This window comes from Mustela nivalis (assembly GCF_964662115.1).
Source record: "Mustela nivalis genome assembly, chromosome: 3".
In the NCBI taxonomy this organism is placed as follows: Eukaryota; Metazoa; Chordata; class Mammalia; order Carnivora; family Mustelidae; genus Mustela; species Mustela nivalis.
The window spans coordinates 111,866,047-111,889,352 of record NC_139022.1 but is presented as its reverse complement, the minus strand read 5'-3'; the positions used below and the strand labels follow the sequence as shown (position 1 = coordinate 111,889,352).

Genomic DNA, 23,306 nt, shown 5'->3' with positions numbered 1-23,306 from the left:
TATCATTAAAAATGCACTTTCAGGGGTGCCTGGGCAGCCCAGTGGGTTAAGCCTCTGCCTTCAGCTCAGGTCGTGATCCCAGGGTCCTGGGATCGAGCCCGACATTGGGCTCTCTGCTCAGCAGGGAACCTGCTTCCTCCTCTCTCTCTGCCTGCCTCTCTGCCTACTTGTGATCTCTGTCAAATAAATAAATAAAATCTTAAAAAAAAAATGCACTTTCAGTTTCTGTCCCGATACTATTCATGAGTCTAAAATATAAGTTAATGAACTATATTATGTCATTAGAATGGCAAGGAATGTTCAAATATACTCATCTTTACTCACAGAGATTATGATTTTTGGTAGTAGCATCTTCTGATTTGAATGACAGCTATATGGCTATTATGAAAGGGAAATCTAGGATAAAATCTTAATTGAATCATAACAATATATAATGACACATAATCCTGTTCTTAAAGAAAACATTAGCATCTTTATTATTATTCAACCTCCCCAAAGTGATGAGTTCTATAAGAAATACAGAAAGGGAAAATTCATAAACTTTGATCAAAAAATTATACACACACACACACACACAATTTATTTTTTCTTCCCCTCAAGCTAGACAAGTAAAAAGATGACTTTTGATAATATCTGGAAAATTTTTAAAAAGTTAGACATCAGACACTGTTGTACTGGATAGTAAATATCTTATGGACATGAAGAGGGAAATTACTTTACTGTAGTCAAGCTTTTGTTTTATAACTGAGAGCAGCCAGAATATGAGGGCTATCTGCTTGTGACATCTATCACCCCAGTAATCACCAATGTTGATTCAGATGATCTACCTCGCTAAGCAGGCATCCCCTTCCCCCGACTGTTTCATGTGCAACCCTATGCAAGCTGTGCAGTCAGTTTAAGATGAACTTTCCCTATAAAGGACAACTGTTATTTGGTCAACAGTATACCAATAGCTGTATCTTCCAAACCCTCAAATTGGGGTGGCTAGCCTCCAAAATGGCTCCAAATCTCGTTATTCATGATCCTGTACAATTCCCTCCCACATTACATCACGGTTATTCTGTGTGACACTCTTGAGACCAAATCATAAAAGATAATGTGGCATCTGCCTTACTCTCGATTGGATTACTTGATTTGGGGGAACCAACTGCCATGTTGTGAGATATTAAAGAGCCTATGGAAAGGCCCACAAAGCAGGAACTGAGGTCTTCTACTAAAAGCCATATGAGTAGCCATCTTGGAAACATATCCTCTAGCTCAGCCCAGTGAAGCCTCAGATAACTGTAACTCCTGCTCACATTCTGACTAAAACTTCATGAGAAACTGAGCCAGAACCACTCGGCTAGGGTGCTCGTGAATACTTGACCCACAAAAGCTATGAGAAAATAAACATGTTATTTTAAGCCACTAAGCTTCAGGTATTTTGTTATGCAGCAAGAGGTTAACTATATATAAATTAAACTATAAAATTCTTATTGTGAACAGATATATATATTTTTTACCAATATCATCATCAGTTTTGTCTGCAGGTTCTTTCTCAAGACATTCTCGAACAAGATCTCGTCCCTGCAGTGGATCTGTTCGATCAATCTCTTCATCTTCCTCTTCTTCATCTTCAGAATCAACAGGTCCTTCTGGAAGACGTGTTAAATCTACATCTCCTACTTCACTTTCCGTAGCCTACAAAAAGAAATCTTGATCGATTATGTTATAAAAATTGTATGACACAGCCTGAATTAATCAAAACTACTCCTTCCTAACACTACAAAAAGACAGCCAACACTATGTTCTATCAGAAACAAAACAGTATTTATAAAAGGCTTCTCTCTGCCCCAAAATACAGGCTCATGGTGACATCCAGATGATAAATCTGAGCCAGTAAGTTCACAAAATGGTCAAGAGATGTAAACACCTGGATTAATACCGGTTTCCCAAATAACACATTTATTTTTTAGAAGTGTAACAGCTCCTAAAACATGAAGTACAGGAGACAGTTTAGCAACATTCATTTTATGAATATCTATTAGTCTGTGCTGGATGTTGCAAACAAGATATTCTTTCACCACAAAGATTTAGAGTTCAGTAAGATAGGCAACCATGTAAATTAAGAACCAAAGTGTAAAAATGAAAAGGACTAAAACAGACCAATTGTGAAGTAATGAAAACAATCATAACACCCCAATACCTTTCTGTTGAATCTAACTGTGCAAAGAAGAGCTGAGATTATTATAGCCAATGTCTAAAATAAGCTTATACTTGCAACCTCAACTTTGGAAATACATTGGTCTCATATATCTGTAAAGGAACTAGCAGATTTTTCAGAAACTACAAATTTAAATGTCAATAATAGAAAATAATGAAATAATAAATATTTAGGACATACTGAAGTAAGCTCCAAGGTGCCAGAGGACTACGCAAATAAGGAAGACAGGGGCACACACCTGCAAGCAACTAGGTTCCTTGACGCTAAAATTCCATTTGCTTTCTGGCCACAGAACTTTAGGGTTTAAGTGGCGTCACTTCTGAATAATACATCCTTAGAACCACAAACTTGTTATAGCAGGTTATTATTTCTTTTAAAAGAATAGTTTATATTTAAATGTACACATACTAACATGACTTTCAAAAACCTCATTTATTTACATACATGGATTTTAATCCAAGAAACTAGTGTTAAAAACAAAAAAGCAATACTCTCTGCAACTTCCTCTATAGTTTAATTTTTCAGAATAGAGAAGCTCACCCCCAAAGTAGCCTTTTTCCACTTTATCAAAAATTTAAGGACAATCTATTTTACATATGTGGGTTCTTAAACCAATGTCTTCAACATGATTTCAAGTTTTCATACCATGACCCAGACTATTTCAACACAGTCTCCAAACCTTTTAGATTATATCTGATAAAAAGATGGCTCACAGCAAAAATAAGCAAGATTCAAGTCAGTTATGAGGACAACAGGCAAGGTTTATTGTCATCTGTGTGAGAAGTGAAGACACTTAAGAGGAAAATTCTTTAGAGAGAATGGAAATCATGGGTAGGGATTGTGAGAGGGTACTAAAGGAACTCTTTTAGAAATCTTTTTCTTTTTTTTAAGGTTTTATTTATTCATTTGACATAGAGAGAGCACAAGAAGGAGGAGCAGCAGGCAGAGGAAAAGGGAGAAGTTGGATCCCCACTGAGTGGGGAGCCTGACACAGGGCTCGAACTCAGGACCTTGCGATCATGACCTCAGCGAGATGCTTAAGGGCTGGGCCACCCAGGCGTCCTAGAGATCTTTTAAGGAAATCTGCAAAGGAAAGACTATAGTCTGTCCTTATAAATATCTTCTTTAACTGTACTTTTGTCAAAGTACAATAAAAAGAAAACAGATGAATATCATTTAAGGGAACATATTAAACTATTAAAATGTTAAAAGTATACCAGATGTATAAGGTAGCAAAATAAGAATTAAAAAGTGAAGAAAGAGTAGCCAAAAACATGCTAGGAATTTTAAAAGGATTTTGTAATTAAAAAATAAGTAAATAAAACAAGCTATATAGAATCCAAGGTCTAATTCCTTGACTTAGCAAAGGCAAGTCAGGTCTTTGAGGGTGAAGGTAGATATAACAACCATCAAGACAAGAAGTCACTGCATGACATTTCTGAGGATGCAGTTTGTTGGCAGAGTTTAATTCTCTAACAACCAGATAAGAATTTCTTTTTTTAATGTAGTATTCACAATGTCCAGCATACAATAAAAACTTAATAGATAGATGAAAGAGGGAAATATGATACATAACCAGAGAAAAATCAATCAATATAAAGAGACCCAGGAATGAAAGAATGGAATTAGGAGACATGAACTCCCAATGTCATAAGTAAGTTCTAAGATTTAAAAGAAAACCAAACATAAGCAGAGTGAAAATGGGAAATCTAAGTAAAGAAATGTAAGCAATAAGAGTAATGTGAAGGGTGGCAATAAAAAGTACCCCAAATGAAGCAAAGAAAGAGTAAGGCCATAAAGAAAATTTAAAAGAGTCTGAGAGACTAATAAGATAACATCAACTGTTGTTACAAAAAAAAAATGTAGATCAACAGATATGTCACATTTGTTAAGACATGGTACAGAGAAGATCATTCCTGGTCTTTTAATTACTTTATCCCAGCACTTGGATTACAGCAGACCTCAAGAAGATTATAATAAATTAAGTTTGGGGTGGGGAAAAAAGGTATTTTGGTGAAGCAGTTAATAAGGTAAGTTCATTAAACTTGTGTTTTTCCTTTCCTGCAGTATAATGTATCTCTGCGTTTATGTGTAACTATAATTTGGTGAGGCAGACAGTCTGAGGTGATTTTTCTGATGACTCTGCCTTCCCCAAATAAAGCACTAGAGGATATCCTTTTCCTGTTTGCATCAAGATAAAGAATGAGGGGAACTACAGGTTGGAATGAAAAGTTACACAAACTTACAGATACCACATTTTCAAGTTTAGAGAAATATATTAAGCCTAATATTAACCTTTAACTTTCAGTGCTTCTCTTTTTTGCATTCCTATTTTGAGTACTTCATTCAACCTTTTACATGTACCACTTAGGCCGTATGTTTCCTCTCTCTTTGGCCGGGGCAAGAAGGCTGTAAAATTAATCCTTCAGGGTAATACTATCCAGAATAGTCCATTCCATATTCTCTGCAATAGGTCATGCAGTTTAATTAAAGCCTTATAAAGTCTTCTTTGTCCTGGATAATAATCAAGCTTTAATTACTAGTGATCCTCTGCACTTTCGTGAGGAACGATATTGGTTTCTACTTTCAAGTGTAACTAAAAAAAAAAAAAAAATTCTAGATTACCTCCTAAATGCCAAGAGTGTGCTTAACTCAGCATAAATAAGAAACAAACCCTGCCTGTACAAATTTTCTATTCATAATCCACAGAAAAACTGCTGTGGGGTTCTAAGACATTGAGAAATGATATGAAAATGTCATCAAGGTGAAACTGCAGATAGAAGAGCACAACCAAAACACAAGGCTAGGACAAAGCAAACATGTTCAGGGAGTAACACATGTATTTTGTCATGGACCAGAATCTAGAATGTTCAAGTGGGGAACAGTGAAGCACTGAAACTTTTAAAATGTATGAGTAAGGTCACACCATTCTTGTGATTTATCTCATGTGGGGGTTTAAAAAATGGGAGTAAGGGCACCTGGGTAGCTCAGTCCATTAAGCGACTGACTCTAGATTTTGGCTCAGTTCATCATCTCAGGGTCGTGAGATCCACCCTATGTTAAAATAGGAGTAGCCAAAAGGTAAGTGAAATTCTGACCAGGACAAGGATACTTCTGACAGAAATATTAAACTAGAAGGAAACGTGGTATGACAAAGCTAGCTAAGGTGTCAAATGAACCACCTAGTGGAGATGCGGCACCAGTTATAGAGAGACTGGCAGTAGAGGTATGAATTAAGGATTCATGCTGCCATAGAGATAGTAACAGAAGCAATGGGATTTTTTAGCATGTTTTACTTCTCACATAGAAACTAAAAAAGATGACAGGGGATGAATATATGCCTCAGGTTTCTAAAATGTAAGTTAATAATAAATAAATATATTAAATTAATGCTTTATTTATAAATGCTTTATTTCATAATATTCCAGCTCTTGCTGGTATAAACAGACTGAAATATATAGAAGTAGTACTCAGAAAGAAGCACTCCTTATCTAGAGTACTCTTTGAGGATACATAAAATATCTGATCCAAGAACAATCTAGAATCTTAATATATAAATTTAGCTAAATTCTAAGCTAATCTGATTAGAAACATATTCATACCAAAAGATTACTTGCATTTTATCCAGACTGTGGTAAGTGGGTTTTTTTGTGTGTGTGCTTTTTTTTTTTTTAAAGATTTTATTTATTTGACAGAGATCACAAGTGGGCAGAGAGGCAGGCAGAGAAAAAGGAAGCAGGCTCCCTGCTGAGCAGAGAGCTCAGATGTGGGGCTCGATCCCAGGACACTGGGATCATGACCTGAGCCGAAGGCAGAGGCTTTAACCCACTGAGCCACCGAGGCGCCCCAGGACTTTTATTTTTAAACATGAAAACTCTCAAGGAGGAAATGCAGAGCACAGCCACACATTTGGCCATATAAAATGGTGTCAATAATTTTCTTGTTAAGAACTGCTGTTCAACTCTCTTCTCTCTTCCCCTCAAACCTCCAAATTAAAAATACTTGCATTATTTCACAAGGGTTTGCTTATAGTGTTAGAAGCCATGACCAGATTAGGTGTTTGCTTTTAAAATCTATGAAGTGCCAAAATTTGGATGACCAAACTACCTCATCTGTCACTGGTCAAGGTATACATACACAGGCAATGTCCACCTGTAACTAAACGGTGTATTCATAGCTTGAGTAAGTATTCCAAAGGAGGCTGGAGGTCAAGAGAAAGACTAAGGTCCAGTATTGATATTCCTCTTCCCTTTGTTATAGGATGTGACTGGATAGACACACACTATTTGGTTGGTGTTTTTTACTATATCTGTTTTTTTTTTTTTTTTAAGAGTTTTTAATTTGTTTACTTGAGAAAGAGAACAAGCAGGGAGTATGGCAGGGGGTATGGCAGAGGGAGAGGTGGAGGGAGAAGCAGGCTCAGCGCTAAGCAGGAAGCCCAATGCAGGGCTCCATCCCAGGATCCTGAGATCATGACTTAAGCTGAAGGCACATGCTTAACCTACTCAGCCACACGGATACCCCCTTATCTGTGTTTTAATTGTAAATCTTGATATTCTGCATTTGGGGGGATATATTTTTTCAATCTGTTTTTATTCTGTTCTTATTTCTTTTACAATTTAGTAATTTTAACTTTAAGCTTTTCCCACAATTTTATTCAACTTTTATTTTTAACAGTAACTCTATTTACATCCTCCTTAAAATGTGTTAAATACAGAAATACTAATGTTCACTGAGAAAAAAAATAAGAAAAGCTAAGGTAACATAATAAAAACTATCCACAAACTTACTACTAATAGAAAACATTACTATCATTTGGTCCTCTTTAATTCACATTTACATTCCACGTATATAAGTATAAAATACATGTAATTATGTGTGTATGTGTATTTATTTCAGATATTGGTTTCTTCTGTTTCCAACTGTTTTTAACATAAATGGTTTCTATCCATTGGCTATTCACCTAAGCTTAACCTAAGCCCAGGTTTGAGGATTTTTACCTTCTTTGGCCATCCTTAAAATTTTTATCTTACCTTTTTACATTTTGAGTTTAGTATTAAAATTATCTCCTTTAAATTTCTGAATTCCTGTTTTGGTTCTAGATTTCATTATTTTTGCTTCTTTTATCTATTAAGTCCTCCTAAACTAATTAACACCAACTTTTATCTTACTGATTACATTTTACTTATGTCATGTTTAAACTATATGGCCCCCAAACCACCCTCCCTGCAAAAACCCCAAACTGCATGACTCAATTTATGTGGCCTTTGGAAAATGCAAAATTGTAAAGGCAGAAAACAGATTAGTGGTTGCCAGGGTCTGAGGATCAGAAGATACTGACTATTAGGGGGCAAACAGTACTTTCTGAGGTCATGGAAATGTTCTGTTTTCATGGCTATACTGCTGAGGATGAATTTTATTCTATGTCAATTATACCTCAGTTAACATAAAAAAATATAAAAACAAACACAACTAATGATGTAGGAAACAGAATGAACATAACTTGGTACTGGAAGTTATGCTCAAAGGAGAAGAGTCAATAGTAACTTTCAGGTTTCTGGGATATGACATGGTGCCTTCTTCACTTTGTAACGGAGACGGTCCTGTAACATGTAGGACAGCTGGCAAGCTTACTTATCCACAGTTTATCCAATGTTAAAAGGACTCTTTAAAGGCAGAATGAGGGGCGCCTGGGTGGCTCAGTGGGTTAAGCCTCTCCCTTTTGCTCAGGTCACGATCTCAGGGTCTTGGGATCAAGTACCACATCAGGCTCCTTGCTCAGCAGGGAGTCTGCTTCCCTCTCTCTGCCTGCCTGCCTCTCTGCCTGCTTGTGATTTCTCTCAAATAAATAAATAAATAAATTAGATAGATAGATAGATAAATAAATAGGTAAAATGAGCTGTACAAAGTGTTAGTAAGGCAAAAAAACCTGCAGAAGGTTGGAGCAGGGCTCCTATATACAAGGCCATAATTCTATAGCAGAAGACTTCCGACTACCAGTAGATGTGCTCCAGCCTCAGCCTCAGGTGGACAAACCAGTAGGAAGACATGCTATACACTATACAGACATGCTATAGATATTACATTAAGTACAGTGCTTCAGAAGCTTCTCCAGGATCTTGCAAAGACACCAGACACTGCTCTATATAGCCCATCATCTGGTGCAGAGTAAAGCACTGGCCTTTCCATGTGACCCTGATCTCAATGTGTGCACTAACCTTTTGTTCTTTCTCTTACAATCACCTAAGGCTCTGTTCCTTGCTCCAAAAAGGTGGTAACATCTGGTTTAGAAATGGATATACTAACGAGATGAGATACCTAGAACTTAACATAGCCTCATCTCTGCTGCATGTTTTCTCCTAGCAACGTCTAGACATTTCCACTATGAGAAATCTATAGTCTCAACCCTGAACTACATTAATCCAGGATCAATCCTTTCTTAAAAAAAACAAAGATTCCAGAGGAGCTACAGCTCTACTTTGGCTTTTTGGTATGTAAGCATCCTTACTTCTTCCACATGACAATTCCTTTGGGGAGGGGCACCATACCCGGAATGTAATACTCTGAGAGGCTCCAGAGTCAACGTACTTTTTAAGTGTACTTTTAAAAAGTCACTTGTTCCGTCTCGTACAAAATGATGAACAAGAAGAATTCCTTGTTCTGTCTACTATAAAATGCTAAACAGGGAGATGTAGATGGCCACAGCAATGACCTTGTGGAGAAAAGCTATGCATAATCCAAAAATGGAGGCTTTTTTCCATTTTTTTCTCTGCCTACAAACTTCCCTTGAAAGGAATGCGGATTTTCCTAAACCATCTGAAAATAATTCAGTAGACCCACAGCCCAAAATGTTTTCCATGAGCAAAAATAACTCTGTTTCAAAAGACAAGTAATATGTGGTAGCCACCTGCCACCTGTCACTTAAACTGTGGCTGGTCTGAACGGAAATGTACAGTAAGGCTATATTAAATTCTGCCTATGGGAGACTCCCACACCCCCATACTGTGCATTCACCGCCTAGCACCTTGGGGCCAGGGCCACAGCCTGGGCTGGTGGACTCTTGCTGTTCCATCTTGTGTCCTGCTTGGCCTGCTACAGAGTCACCAAAGCAGGGAGTAGGAATGCTGCATTCCAAGTGGCTCTGAAAAGTCGGCTGTGGACTCTGGTCATCGGGCAATTCCACCACATCAACGATCAGCTCAAAGCTAAGCTCCCCAGAGGATCTCAGCTCCTCCATGGCACTGATCCACGATTAGGTCTGCCCAGTTACCATGGAGCCACTGGCCACAACAAGCCCAAGAGAATCCCCCAACATTCCACCTGGAACTCTACTAGCAACTGGCAGCCTAGAAAGGCATGTAGGCTTTCTGAATGTTGGGGCAAGCCCTTCTCTGTCTCTCTCTCAAATAAATAAAATCTTTTTAAAAATACCAGCTAGTAAATTAATTTTGATACTAATTTTTACATGTACATGTTTGCTTTGGATTTTTATTAAAATAATTTTATACTGTCTTTGGAAGCCAGAATTTTAAAAATTTAACTCATAATTTTAAACTGTGTGCTGAAATGATAATATTTGGATATATTATGCTAAATAAAACACATTATTCAAATTAATTTTACCTGTTTCCTCTTTTTTAAGGGGGTATACTAGAAAATTCAACAGACCCTTTACAATGAAAAATAATCATAACTATCTAGGATTTAAATAAAAACTTAAAAAAAAAAAAGTTACTCTTTTAAGACTACTTACAAAACACTCCATTATAAAAAAACACCCTTTTTGTAAGTCTAAATTAATTTGTTTCAAGAACTATTTTTTAACAAAGCAAGTATCATATATAATGAATTCCCTTGGACTAAAGACATTAAAAAGAACATTATATTCATATACTCCTGAACCATATCTAATCACACTCAAAAGATTGCTTCTTTAATTAAGCTTGCAAATATGAAATAATAAATAAAGTGTATTTTCCCAAAGACATTCTGCCTGAATTTCATACCCTTAAATTAAAAGATACGTGACCACCTAAAGCACAAGCACGGATTATCGGCAGAATAACAAAGCCACAGGCACAGCATACAAACTCCTAAGATATTACCTGATAGATATCAGATAAACTGCTGCTCCCAGAGTCACTGGCGATGCTACAACCGGATTGACTAGAAGACACATGAGTCACCTGTGGATGAGGGTTGTCTGTGATGTGCATCTTGGTAAGATCGGCCGGAAGCTGCAGAAGAAAAATAACTTAAGATATTCTAAACATCAAACACTACCTTTTTATCAGCGTTGGTGAGGATGCATAGAATTACTGAATCACTATACTGTACACCTGAAGCAGAGCACTGTATATTAACTACACTGGAATCAAAATACTTGATTTTTTTTTTAAATAAAAAAATGAGTTCTTAACAAGTTGTAACTTCTGTAACAAATATTTGTTTTATGTACATTGCTGGGCAATTTCATTTCTAACTTAAATTTTCCACTTTTATGAAAAATCTTAGGAAATTATAAGAACCAAATTAGTACTCTGACACTGTTACTCAAGCCTAGAGTGGAATTCCACTGTGTAGATTTCAGGAGACTATTTCATTGGTATTTCACTGGAAACACTTGGCCCCTCTTTTTCTCCAAATGAAACTATCAGCTATTGCCACCTTCAACTGTCCAGAATACACTACACACACACCCACACAAACACACACCCCAACATAAAATGGTTATTCATATGAAAAAAAAAAAAAAGAAAAAGAAAAAGAAAAGCAGTATCTCCTGTTAAAGTACAGTACTTGGTAGCAAGACTTAGGAAAAGTTGATTGCATTCCAAATTTCAAAAACTCTGTAGAGCTCTTTTCACATGATACTGTAGTAGTATGTAGTTGGCTCCTAAAAGATTTGTTAGTAATTATGATGACTTAATTAATGTCTATGCTAGGTAAAGGGATACAAGAGACACAAGAAGGATATGATACTATCATACCATCTTTAGTATGGTCACACTTTTATAAGGGGTACAGGTTTTATAATATCGTTCATACCAAAAATAAACCAGAACAACAATAACAAAAAAAACTCACAAAATCAATGCTCTAAGAATTACAGTAGGAAACACATGACTGCACTCCAGAGTAGTGAGAGAATGTTTTAAATAGGAGTCATGGTGATATACTTTCCAAATAATTTCTCTGCAACTTGCCATGCAGGAACATTAAGAGAAATGAATTTACTTTTTAAAACAGAGGTTCTCATTGTTTTAGTGCAAGAGAATGTTGAAGATGAACATAGTAAAAACTAAATAAACCCTAAAGGAAAAATGGAGAAGTCTGAGTTCTTTTATCTTAAGAGTAGTTACTATATTTATAAAAACCAAACACAGAGGGATGCCTGGGTGACTCAGTTGGTTAAGTGTCTGACTCATGATTTCAGCTCAAGTCAGGATCTCAGGGTCATGAGAATTAGCCCTGCATCAGGCTCCATGCCCAGCAGGGAGTCTGCTTAAGAGTCTCTCTCCTTCTGACCCTTCCCTTCCTAAAAACAAACAAACTGTACACAGAAATGACATCACACATTCCTCTGCCAATAAGGGTAGGTTATCTAACTCAGATAAATGTTGTAACTAAGATAAACAGAAAAGGTGGAATATACACACATAATCTGGCCTGTAAGGTTTTGCTGATGCTTTTTTTTTTTTTAAAGATTTTATTTATTTATTTGACAGAGAAGCTGGCTCCCTGCTGAGCAGAGAGCTGGAGGAAGGGCTCGATCCCAGGACCCTGAGATCATGACCAGAACCAAAGGCAGACGCTTAACCCACTGAGCCATGCAGGTGCCCTGGTTTTGCTGATTCTTAAAAAGGGAGAGGAAGAGACTCAGATGCACTTCAACAGTCACTGGTTAAAAGAGACAGAAGTTATATTCCAAGGCCTAGAATGGAAAGACCATCCTTTGGACTGGGAGTCTGGAAAGAACATTATACTCTAGGAACGACTGTGATCCAAAAGTAAATTGATGCCTATTTTAGAATAATATAAATCCCTGCTGTTGTATTAAGATTATACAGGTTTACTAGTACTTCAAGTCAACTACTGGAAGCAAATAGGAATCCTTACCACAGGAAAAAAATCACACTAGGTCTCAAATTATTTAAAATATTTTGCACATATGAAGCCATTGCTCAAATAAAAACAGGCAAATGAGAAGACAAGACAGCACTGATGAAAACTAAGAGAAATAATAAACTTTAGAAAAGAATGAAGAACCTTCAAATAACAGAATAATCAGATTATAAAATGACTGTTTTTAATATACATAGCAAGGGTAGGCAAATATTTTCTTTAAAAGACTAAAGAACATATATTTGATACTTGTGCAGGCAACATACAATCTCTGTAGATACTTCTGACTTTTTTTTAAATAACGCTTTAAAAATGTAAAAATCATTCTTGGCTCACAGTTCATACAGCTCACTGGCTGTATGTTTTCCAATATAGCAATACATGATACAGGCAACTGAACCCTGAAAAACACAGGTTTGACCTGTATGGCTCCACTTATGCCTGGGTCCAGTTACATGTGGATTCTTTTTAAATACACTACACTAAATATATTTTCCTTAGATTTTATTCATGTTTTCTTTCCTCTAGCTTACTTTATTATAACAATACAGTATATAATACATATAACATATAAAATAAATCTTTTTAAAATATTTTACAAAATATTTCTTAATTGACTATGTTATTGGTAAGGCTTCCAGTCAACAGTAGGCTATTAGTACTTAAGTTTTTGTGGACTCAGAAGTTACACATAGATTTTTGACTGTGCAGGGGACCAGTGGTCCTAACCCATGTTGTTCAAGGGTTAACTCTACAAAGAAAAAGACAAGATCTTTAGCAAAGAATAATTAACAAAGAATAAAATGCAAATTATAGAACTGAAAAGTAAAGTTAAGGAATTAAAAAGTCAAACGTGGACTCAATAGATTTGACAGAGCTAAGAAGAAAATTAGTAAAGATTGGCCTGAAAAAATATCCAGAATGAAGCATCAAAGTAAAAAAGAATGAAGCTGGGAGAGAATGGACAAGAACCATAGGAGATACAGTGAGAAGGTAATATCTGAATAATCAGAGTCATAGAAAAAGAGAGACTAAGGCATAGAAGATAATGGCTGAGCATTTTTCCAAACTGAAAAAAATTGAAAAGTCGGGGATCAAGTGGCTTTAAGAATGACCAACAAGGAGCGCCTGGGTGGCTCAGTGGGTTAAGCCTCTTTCTGCCTTCAGCTTGGGTCCTGGTCTCTCTCTGCCTCTTTCTCTCCTCCCCTCCCCACCCCGTCAAATAAATAAATAAAATTTTTAAAAAATGACCAAAAAGATATATTACAAAACCATACCTATGTTAACTAGGGTGAAACTAGTGGGCAAGGGAAAAAAAGATAAAGAGAAGTCTTAAAAGCAGTCAGAAAAAAATAAAAAATAAAAAGACCACTTGGACAAAAGCAAAATTAAACTGATGGCTGAACTCTCAAAAGAAATTTGAAAGGCACAAGAGAATGAAGTGACATCTCCAAGAGCTAAAATTCTATACCCAGCAAGAAGAGTCCTTGGAAAAAAGGCAAAATAAAGACATTTTCAGAAAAATAAAAATGAAAACAAATACTCTCCAGAAGACCTACAATAAAGGAAATCCACAGGGAGAAAGGAAACAATTCCAGATGGAGGTTTCTAGATGCAGAAAAGGAAAGCCAATGAAAACAGGAAGTATGTCGGTAAATCTATATGGATACTGACTACATAAAATAGGAGCATTAATGTCCCAACACACATATAGAATTAAAATACAATATACAACAACAGAATTTAAGTCTCGAGAAGAGTAAATGAAGTTACTGAAGTACTTTTTCTTTGCAATGTCCATGAAAATGTAGAAACAGACTTCACAGATGAAGCATATATCACTGTAATCTCTGATTTAAGAATAGTAAAACTGTGTATAACTATGAAGTTTACACAGGGGAAAACATTAAATAAAAGGAAAAGTATACACCATGCAAACATAAACCAAAAGAAAGATTATGTAGTTGTATTTCAGATGAAGAATAGACTTGAGGGAAAAGCATTAGAGACAAAAAGGGGATATATTTTAATAATAAAATGTTCAACACTAGGGAGCCTGGGTGGCTCAGTGGGTTAGGCCACTGCCTTCGGCTCAGGTCATGATCTCAGGGTCCTGGGATGGAGCCCTGCATCGGGCTCTCTGCTCCGCAGGGAGCCTGCTTCCCTCTCTCTCTCTCTGCCTGCCTCTCTGCCTACTTGTGATCTCTGTCTGTCAAATAAATAAATAAAATCTTTAAAAAAAAAAAAAAAGGTTCAACACTAAATAAATATGTACCTAAGCATAAATATATAAAGCAAAAAATGGCAACAATAAAAGAACTAGATGAATCCACAATTATGCTGTCAATTTATACCAAATTTTCCAGTGACAGAATAAGCAAATAAAAAAATATGTAACAACAGAGAAGATAGGAAAAACCATAACACACCTGACCTAAAGTGCATGAACATAGAATAATGCAACCAAAAACTTCAGAAGACTCTACCTCCATCTCCCTGTGCCTCTTACCCCCATGTTCTCTCTCTCTCTTATTTTTTTTAATAAATTAATTTTTTAAAAAGGCAGAAAAATCAATGAGGTATCTCTAACTGGTTATAAGAATACAGAAATAGTGATGGGACTATGTCTCAGCTCAAAGATCTACTTAGTTTCTACCGTTTCGACAGAATTCAACCAGAAATTCATTCATCTAGGAACGAAGTTTATGAAAGACAAAGACTGAAAATCGTTTTAAAAGGTCATATGTTTGGTTGAGGTGTCAGGAGTGGGAGATGATCCATACTCCCAAGATTCCCACAGAGGTTAAGACCATGGAGAAAGAAGTTATCCATCAACGTAACACAATGAACCAAAGCCAGAAGAAGATCAGGTCTGCAAATTGGGTGGGTAATGATACTTTTGAGAAATCTTCAACCTGACTATACCCTAAACGATAAGATGATCTCTACTTAAATGAGAAACTGAGGCAATAAAATTAAGCTGTTAGTTAGCCACAGATCTCTCACTCAAGTAACTAGTGGAGTTAGAGTTAAAACTCAGAACTATCTGATTCTAATACTCTCTGCTACACTCTGCTTTGTACCAGGAACTCTGCTGGTAACAAAGATAAAACCAGATGGGTCCCCACAGTCTAACAGTGAAGAGCAGACAGAGATTCAGAAGTATACAGTATCAGGGCGCCTAGGTAGCTCAGTGGGTTAAAGCCTCTGCCTTCGGCTCAGGTCATGATTCCAGGGCCTTGGGATTGAGCCTTGCATCAGGCTCTCTGCTCAGCAGGGAGCCTGCTTTCCCCCCTCCCCCGCCTCTCTGCCTGCCTCAATGCCTACTTGTGATCTCTGTCAAATAAATAAATAAAATCTTAAGGAAAAAAAAAGTGTAGAGTATCTCCTTTCTCCCTCATGAAGGAAACTTAAATCAACATATAGGAATCCCTTCAACCTCTTCATGTGATGAGAATAATGATAGCAACTACAGCTACTGTTTGAGTACTCAAACACCACATGTACCAAATAATGTAAGCTAGCAAATATATCCTTCTACATACTTTTTACATAGATTATCTCATTTAATCATCAAACAACCAGCCAAGGTAGATGTTATTATTATACCCAATTTTCACATTAGGAAACCAAAGCCCAGAGGAGTTATACAAGTTTCCCGAGGTCACATAACTACAGGAAGCAGGGAAAAACTGCCTCTGAAAATCCAGGAGCCTGACTATAAATCAATTGCTCTTTCCTACTTAGTTGTTTCCTGATACTAAGTTCCTAACATCTAACGGCTCCTTTTCTTTATAACAAAAGAGGCAGAAAGGAGAAAGTTTTCCTCCAATAGGAATCCTGGATTTTTTTTTAAGATTGATTGATTGATTGATTTGACAGACAGAGGTCACAAGTAGGCAGAGACAGAGAGAGGGAATCAGGCTCCCTGCTGAGCAGAGAGCCCCATGCGGGGCTCCATCCCAGGACCCTGGGATCATGACCTGAACCGAAGGCAAAGGCTTTAACTCACTGAGCCACCCAGGCGCCCTGGAATCCTGGATTTCTTAAACCTTCTCTGCGGTCTCTCAGCTTATCAGTCCCTTTTCCTATTCCTTCTACCCCCAGTAGGGAGTTATTAGCTTACCTTTAATGAGCAATGTCAATTCACTTACCGCGTCATCCTTCTAGCCTACCAGGTCTGGCAAACATTCCTATTTTCCACAGTTACCTTATCCATTTCCTATACCCAAACTTCTGAGCTCTGCTGGAGCTCACATGTCCATGAGGACCAGTGTCAAAGTTCAGTTTGTGGTGTGGAAAGGTTCCTTGGCTAACAGCTTGAATATAGACACAGATTACGAAAAAGTACACAGTCTTTTGAAGACTCTGTATACATATAAAGGGAAAGAGATGTATTAAGAGGCTAGAGGTAGGGCACCTGGGTGGCTCAGTGGGTTAAGCCGCTGCCTTCGGCTCAGGTCATGATCTCAGGGTCCTGGGATCGAGTCCCGCATCGGGCTCTCTGCTCAGCGGGGAGCCTGCTTCCCTCTCTCTCTCTCTGCCTGCCTCTCTGTCTACTTGTGATCTCTGTCTGTCAAATAAACAAATAAAATCTTTGAAAAAAAAAAAAAAGGCTAGAGGTAGAACATAATCTTCAATGACAAGCAAAGTATTGTGATTTTGAATCCTACAGGTAATAGAGAGCTACTACAAGTTCCTGGGAAGAGCAATGACCTAAGATCTGCTGTATGTCTCAGGCAGACTATTTTTCTGACTCAAAGTTCTCTGTAGGTCCAGGCAATACTTTGGGGCAGCTTCTTTAAATGCAAACTCAGATACTACTTTGGTATTTTGGCTCTGCCATCTCCATACAGGGCCACTTAAATTAGAGCAGCAGGAGAAGAGAGCTGCTGGAAGAGATTGCTAAATCTTGCCAGCAACCAGGGAATTAAAAATGTAAACAAATAAATGCTCATGGGATTGGCAAAAAGAAAGCTTGATAACACAAAATACGGGCAAGGCTATGGAGGAAAACAATATTCTCATAAATTACTAAGTTATGAATTGGTATAGCCACTCTGGAGAGTGATTTGGGGAGTAGCCACTTTGAAGGGCAAACATTAAGATTTATTACACTTAACTTCATAAACCTATGACTCAACAGTTCCTCTTTGGGTATCTATCACCAAAAAGCATATAGGTGTGCAAGGAGGAATATGAAAGAACATTTATTATAAACAAAGTGTAATAGTTTGAATTAAAGAAAAATAATCACAAGAATGGCTAAGTTGTTACAGCCTATTATGGAATACTGTGCGACAGTTGAAGATATAAAGCATACCTGTATAAATCAAATCTGAATAGGTCTCCTAGCTGTACTGACTCAAAAAAGTAACGTTCATGATAAATATAAGAGTCATTTTTTTTAAAGCACAAAAACATGATTATATGTTTTCTGTGTACATATACTCATCTAAGTTTGGGAGAAGAGATTTGGAGGAATATATCCAGGCAATCAAGAGCAGTACTTTTTAGTGAAAAAGAAGTATCAAGGCTGGTAGCCTAAAAGGCATTTTGGCATGATCTACAATATCCAGCTAAAATATTTCATTTTTGTATGGAGAAAACATTTATTAGAATGCTTTACAAGAACATGTTAAGTACTAATATACCTAATATATAAAGTGGAGCCAAGACTTTGGGTCTTAGGACTGAGCTCCGCATCAGGCTCCCTGATCAATGGGGAGCCTGCTTCTCTCTCTCCTGCTCCCCTTGCTGTGCTCGCTCACTCTCTCTGTCAAATAAATAAATCTTAAAAAGAAAAAAGAAGAGAGATTCTGAGGCCCCAAAACACCCTTTGGAGACTGTTTTATGAAGACAATCTAAAATGTCTCAGAAGTCCTAAAGGAAATAGTCTTATATAACCACAGTAGCCTTGGGTATATTACACTAGTACTTTGCGTGAGGCAAATGGAACTATAAGGGAAGCATACATTCTTAGTTCATTAGCTTTACTAGAAGATGAGGGTTGGAGAGACACTGACATGTGTATCTCCCCACTGTAATATGTAATATGAGGAATATGTAAGAACATTTGGTTTTAAAACCAAAGAGCAGCTTTCAATCAATACTTGCACTTAACAGTAGGCTTATTAAAAGTGCAGACAGACTTGTTGAGAAAAGAGGAAATCAGTTTAAGAGTGCAGGAAACCAGTCACTGCACTGAATGAGGAGTGTAGCAGGAGATAATGGGAGAAGAGTCCCACAGTGTCTAGTAAATCACAGCTAAGACTCTGACTTAGTCTGAATAAAGTGTGCCCAGAAGGGAGTTGTCAACTGTACCTACGCAGACAGGTAAAGTAAGGGTCAGAAAATGACCTGCAGATTTAGCTGTGTGTAAAAATGTAAATGGACTCATTGCCTTGACCAGTGACCATAGAAGCACCTAAAAGAAGGCAAAGAGAAGCCAAAGTGATGATATCTCTTCCACCCAGTAAATAAGTCACTTTGGGTAAACAACTTGAACAGACCAGGAAGGTGAGTTCTCAATCACTCGAAGAGTATCAACCTCCTGAAAAAAAATGCAAACACACTCAACTAAGAGAAGACTTTAAACATGAAGAAAGAGCTAAGCAGACAATAAGGGAAACGACTGCCATTCATGAAATGAAAAGTTATTAAACAAGGGTGGCTGTTAAAAACCGTCACTTGAGATTTCAGAAATGATTAATGGTGTGGGAAACAAAGGCATAAGAGAAATTATTAAATTTCCTTACTACCTACAGCCCATTGCCAAGTCCTTGAAACAGGCAGAATGACATTCCTCTAGGGACTTAACTGCCTGGATGTTGACAGTTTGCTAATGGGAAAAGGCAATCCTAAACACCACCCCCACCCTAAAAATCTACTTTAACATATAAAATTGCTTTAGAAATTTCCTTTATCTCTAAACCCCACCTAGACACGTGTGGCAATCACTCCTCTCCCACAAGTATATGGCTCACCAATATACATCTGAAGGGTCTCATGATTAAGATTTTATTAGACAGTAGTAAGTGACCTCTTCCCAACAACAGTCAGCCCCCTCAAGCTCCTGGAAACCTTGCTTCCAAAAGTCTTTAGTGACTTATGCTTTCTCAAACCCCCTCACAACTTGGAAGTATACAATGGGTCACTCTTCATGACTCCAGTGCAGCTCTTTCTGCCCACGGGTCCTGTCCCTGTGCCTTAATAAGACCACCTTTTTGCAACAAAGATGTCTCAAGAATTCTTTCTCGGCCATCGGTTTTGAACCCTAACGCCTCTCCCAAATCAATTAATACAACGATTACATTGAGAAATTTAAAAGATGAAGGGCAGAACAGCAAATGGTGACAAATGGAGAATCAGTGAGTTAAAAGATCAAACTGGAAATGCATAGAGTGAAAATAAAGTCTGAAACAAGTGTTTAGAGATAATATGGACAGATCCAGAGTTCCAACATCTACAACACTAAGAGCTGCAGTTTTCAAAAAATAAATTTCCCATAACTGAAGACCAATGGGAATAAAGATTCCCATTGAGAATCTTGAGAAGAGCTTGCAAGTCCCAAGAAAACAAAACAAAAAATTAGAAAATCCAAAATAAAACCTCATGGCATCAAGGATAAAAAGAAAAATCCAAACAAAACAAAACAACTAACCACTGACAAGAAAAAGAGATTACTTAACAAAGGACTGAGGATTATAAGGAGCCCAGACTTCTAATTACCAACAATGGATGTGAGAGATGGCACATTAACTTTTTCAAAGTGCTAAAGGAAAAAAAAAAACCTTTAAATTTATTATTTTATATATAACTAAACAATTATTTTAAAAATAAATATGAAATAAAGCATTTTGAACATACCAGGACCTAAATAAAGTTCATCTCCTCCTCCCACTCCCTTATCTGGCTTCTAGAACTATTTATTCTGTCAAGAAAATGAATTCAGAAGTAACGAAAGCCAAGTAGTAGAGTGGGCAAAACACATGAATAAATAAAATCAGTAGGATGTATTGGAAAGCCAAGAGAACCAAGTTTAAAAAAATTAACCACAGGTTTAATGTGTTTGCAATCACAATCCAGAGTTAAAATTCCAACAGCAGTAACATGAGAGATGGGGGAGGGGTGGAAAGAAGTCATACTCTTTCCCTAATACTAATTTACATAGTCAAGTACCAATCACAGAATCCTGCTCAGATAGTATTTGCTGGTGTTTAATCAACCCTTAGAATCTGATTTTTAAAATCCCCTTGGCTCTTCTACACTTGTTAAACTTTAAATCAAAAGCTGGTTACCAATACCACCAAAGACTATGTTTTTGTTGGTATTCTAAACAACAACCCCTATATCTCATTCTTGATTTTCTTCAAAGCTTTTTCATTTAGTCTCATCCATTTTCCTTCCACAGGTTTTAAATCTTAGTAGTGTTACTATCAAGCATTAGCAAAGCGTGGGCCCCACAGGTGGCATTTGTACTATGGAGGCCACCCATGCCTTACCAGATAGTACAAATGAAGCGCATACCTATACCTATGTTTCTCTCCATCTTTTTACATTTCAATCAGCTGTTTGCCAAATAGACTGTGAATTTAAATGTATTTCAAGAAGCTGCGTTTAAGAAAATAGCAGTGATGCTATCAACAGTATTTCTCCCTTAGTCACCATCAGTAGGACAACCTTTAAACAAAGACATGATTTCATCTTAGGAAATGCCTCTATTGTGCCTGTCTCTATTCAACAGAACCATAAAGAAATCCTGATACAGCCAATGTTACAATTAAAGTGCTTACTAAAACATACAGTTTCATAAAACAAAACTAAAAATTCACACTTCTCTGGGTTTGTTTTTGAAATTTACATACTAGGAAAGATAACTCGAGTAGCATCAAATTTCAGATCTATATAAACAACCACTATTAACAATACAATTTATTAAATTACATTGCATATTTTCCTAAAACCTAGCATGTCCTGTTGTGTAGCATTTTGCTTTTCTGTGAGTTAATTTTGCTTTTTAAAAAGTGACAAATGTAACAGATGCTATCTTAACATCTCAAGCTACTAATGATTCACTTACGACTATTTTTAAAATGCTTAAGAACATAAAAATTTTTTCATAGACTTTTCATACTAAGTATGTCCTTCATATTACTTCACTGATGAGTTATTACCCTGTTTTCCTAAAATTTCTGTGTAATATAAAAACATATAAATATAGAGATTAGACTAACACTGCTAAATGCATCGACCATTTAAGGAAGCTATACAATACAATCAGGTTAAAGAGCATACTCACAGAGAAGTACAGAAATAGCTATAACCAAATGGTTCAGTCTGAAGACAGTACACCTCAAATACATTACATTTTAAGTCTATAGATTATTACGAAGGTATTTTTTCAAATCCTCTTAGAGATACATTAGAATACTTTAGAGATTCCTTTAAATTGAAAAACAAAATGGCCATGAGATTGAGCTTTTTTACATAATGCTTTGTAATACTTATTATTAAAGTTTAGGAAATGTAAGAGCACAATAAAGCTCGTTTACAATTCAAAGTAACAGAATTTAAATGTAGTAACTAGATTATATCCATCTCCAAGAAAATAATAAACATTACTTACTTTGGAGGCCCATGGCTGAAGACAATTGGCATAACAGCGAACAAGAAAAGCCATTTCCTGGGCTGGAAAGGGTAGTTTCCTTTTCAAACCAGAGCCACAGGGATGAGTATGTTGACAAAATTCTGTTAAGTTTCTTTTTACAAATCATACGCCATTTGCAGTGTTATATAAAGGCAGCTTCTCCAAATCCCTTTCAAACTGAAATCAGGAGCTTTCAGTAGCTCAGAGTATTGTTCTAAATAACTGCAACAGTTTTCATCACAATGTTCACTTTTAACAAGCAAATCACAGTAAATCAAGATGTTTACATTTCTGGCTCAGTACATACAGACATACACATGCTTCTTCAGGCTCCTGGCACAGACATGCACAGTAGTAACACACAGTTAATACAGTATCAATCAAAGTAAATAAGGCAACATGCACCAAATCTGTGTTCCTGGATTCTGAGAAACCCTTCCTTTCTGTAATACAGCTTTGTCTTTTCTTCAACTTATTTCATTCTGTAGAGCAAGCACTGCAGTAATTCTTTTGCATCGGAAGCAAACCAAACACTGTATCCTTAAAATGAAAGTTTCTTCTTTATCTTCTTAATCACCAAAGGTTAAAAAAAAAAAAATCAACCGATGAGCAAGCAAATGGTAGTTAGAAGATATATATATGCTCTAACAGGTCTGTCCTGGAGAACGCCTGAAAATATCCAAAATTGAAATTTTCTCTTTTTCACATGCACTATTTACAGCTCTGCAGTACTGCTTCTTGTTCTAATGCATCAGTAAGACAGTAATGTTGATCTAAGTCTGGCTTTTCTGGTTGAAAATTTATATATGATAACACAAAAGCACTATATCTTCTACTAAAACAAGACTATATGTTACTGTCTTAATTCCTACTGTCCTTGCCTGTTTCACAGCAGCTCCCTAAGGAGAAGCTCCTATTGATTCCATGCTCTGCAGTAAGATGAAATATCTAATAAGAAGGAAAGAGAGTGGGAGGAGAATAGAGCTAAAAGGATGACATCACCTGTATAGAAAGCCTTCAGAAACTGCATTAGATCAATTGGCTACTGTATCTGCAGATGTAGCCCAAAAAGCAATTTACTGAAAACACACACACACACACACACACACACACACACACACCCTTTCCTGAGACATGTCAGCAAGCTAAATTCTATAAGAAAAAAATTGGCTTAAAGCACCTCTCTGTTTCACTTTAAAAAATCCATCTTGATTTTTAATTCTGTGCATTGATACAGAGCTTTATTTGGGAAGCTAGATTTCTTATTATTATTCAAATTTAACACAGTATTGTCCTCCCAAGGGAAAATAATTAGCACTGGTAAAATAC

General features: G+C 36.7%; 1 protein-coding gene across 13 annotated transcripts in view; it reads right to left on the bottom strand.

The window, feature by feature from the left end:
* Positions 1-23,306, bottom strand: part of RAPGEF6 (Rap guanine nucleotide exchange factor 6) — a 196,224-nt gene that overhangs the window by 86,545 nt on the left and 86,373 nt on the right. For 10 of the 13 annotated variants that reach the window (XM_082725616.1, XM_082725624.1, XM_082725621.1 and 7 more), the window contains 2 exons: positions 10,309-10,440; positions 1,503-1,680 (listed from right to left, as the gene is read on the bottom strand). In XM_082725616.1, the coding sequence (XP_082581742.1) occupies positions 1,503-1,680; positions 10,309-10,440 (310 nt within the window). Of the gene's footprint in view, positions 1-1,502; positions 1,681-10,308; positions 10,441-21,956; positions 22,854-23,306 lie in introns of those variants that run through there. The other 3 variants (XM_082725626.1, XM_082725619.1, XM_082725627.1) reach the window with 3 other exon arrangements.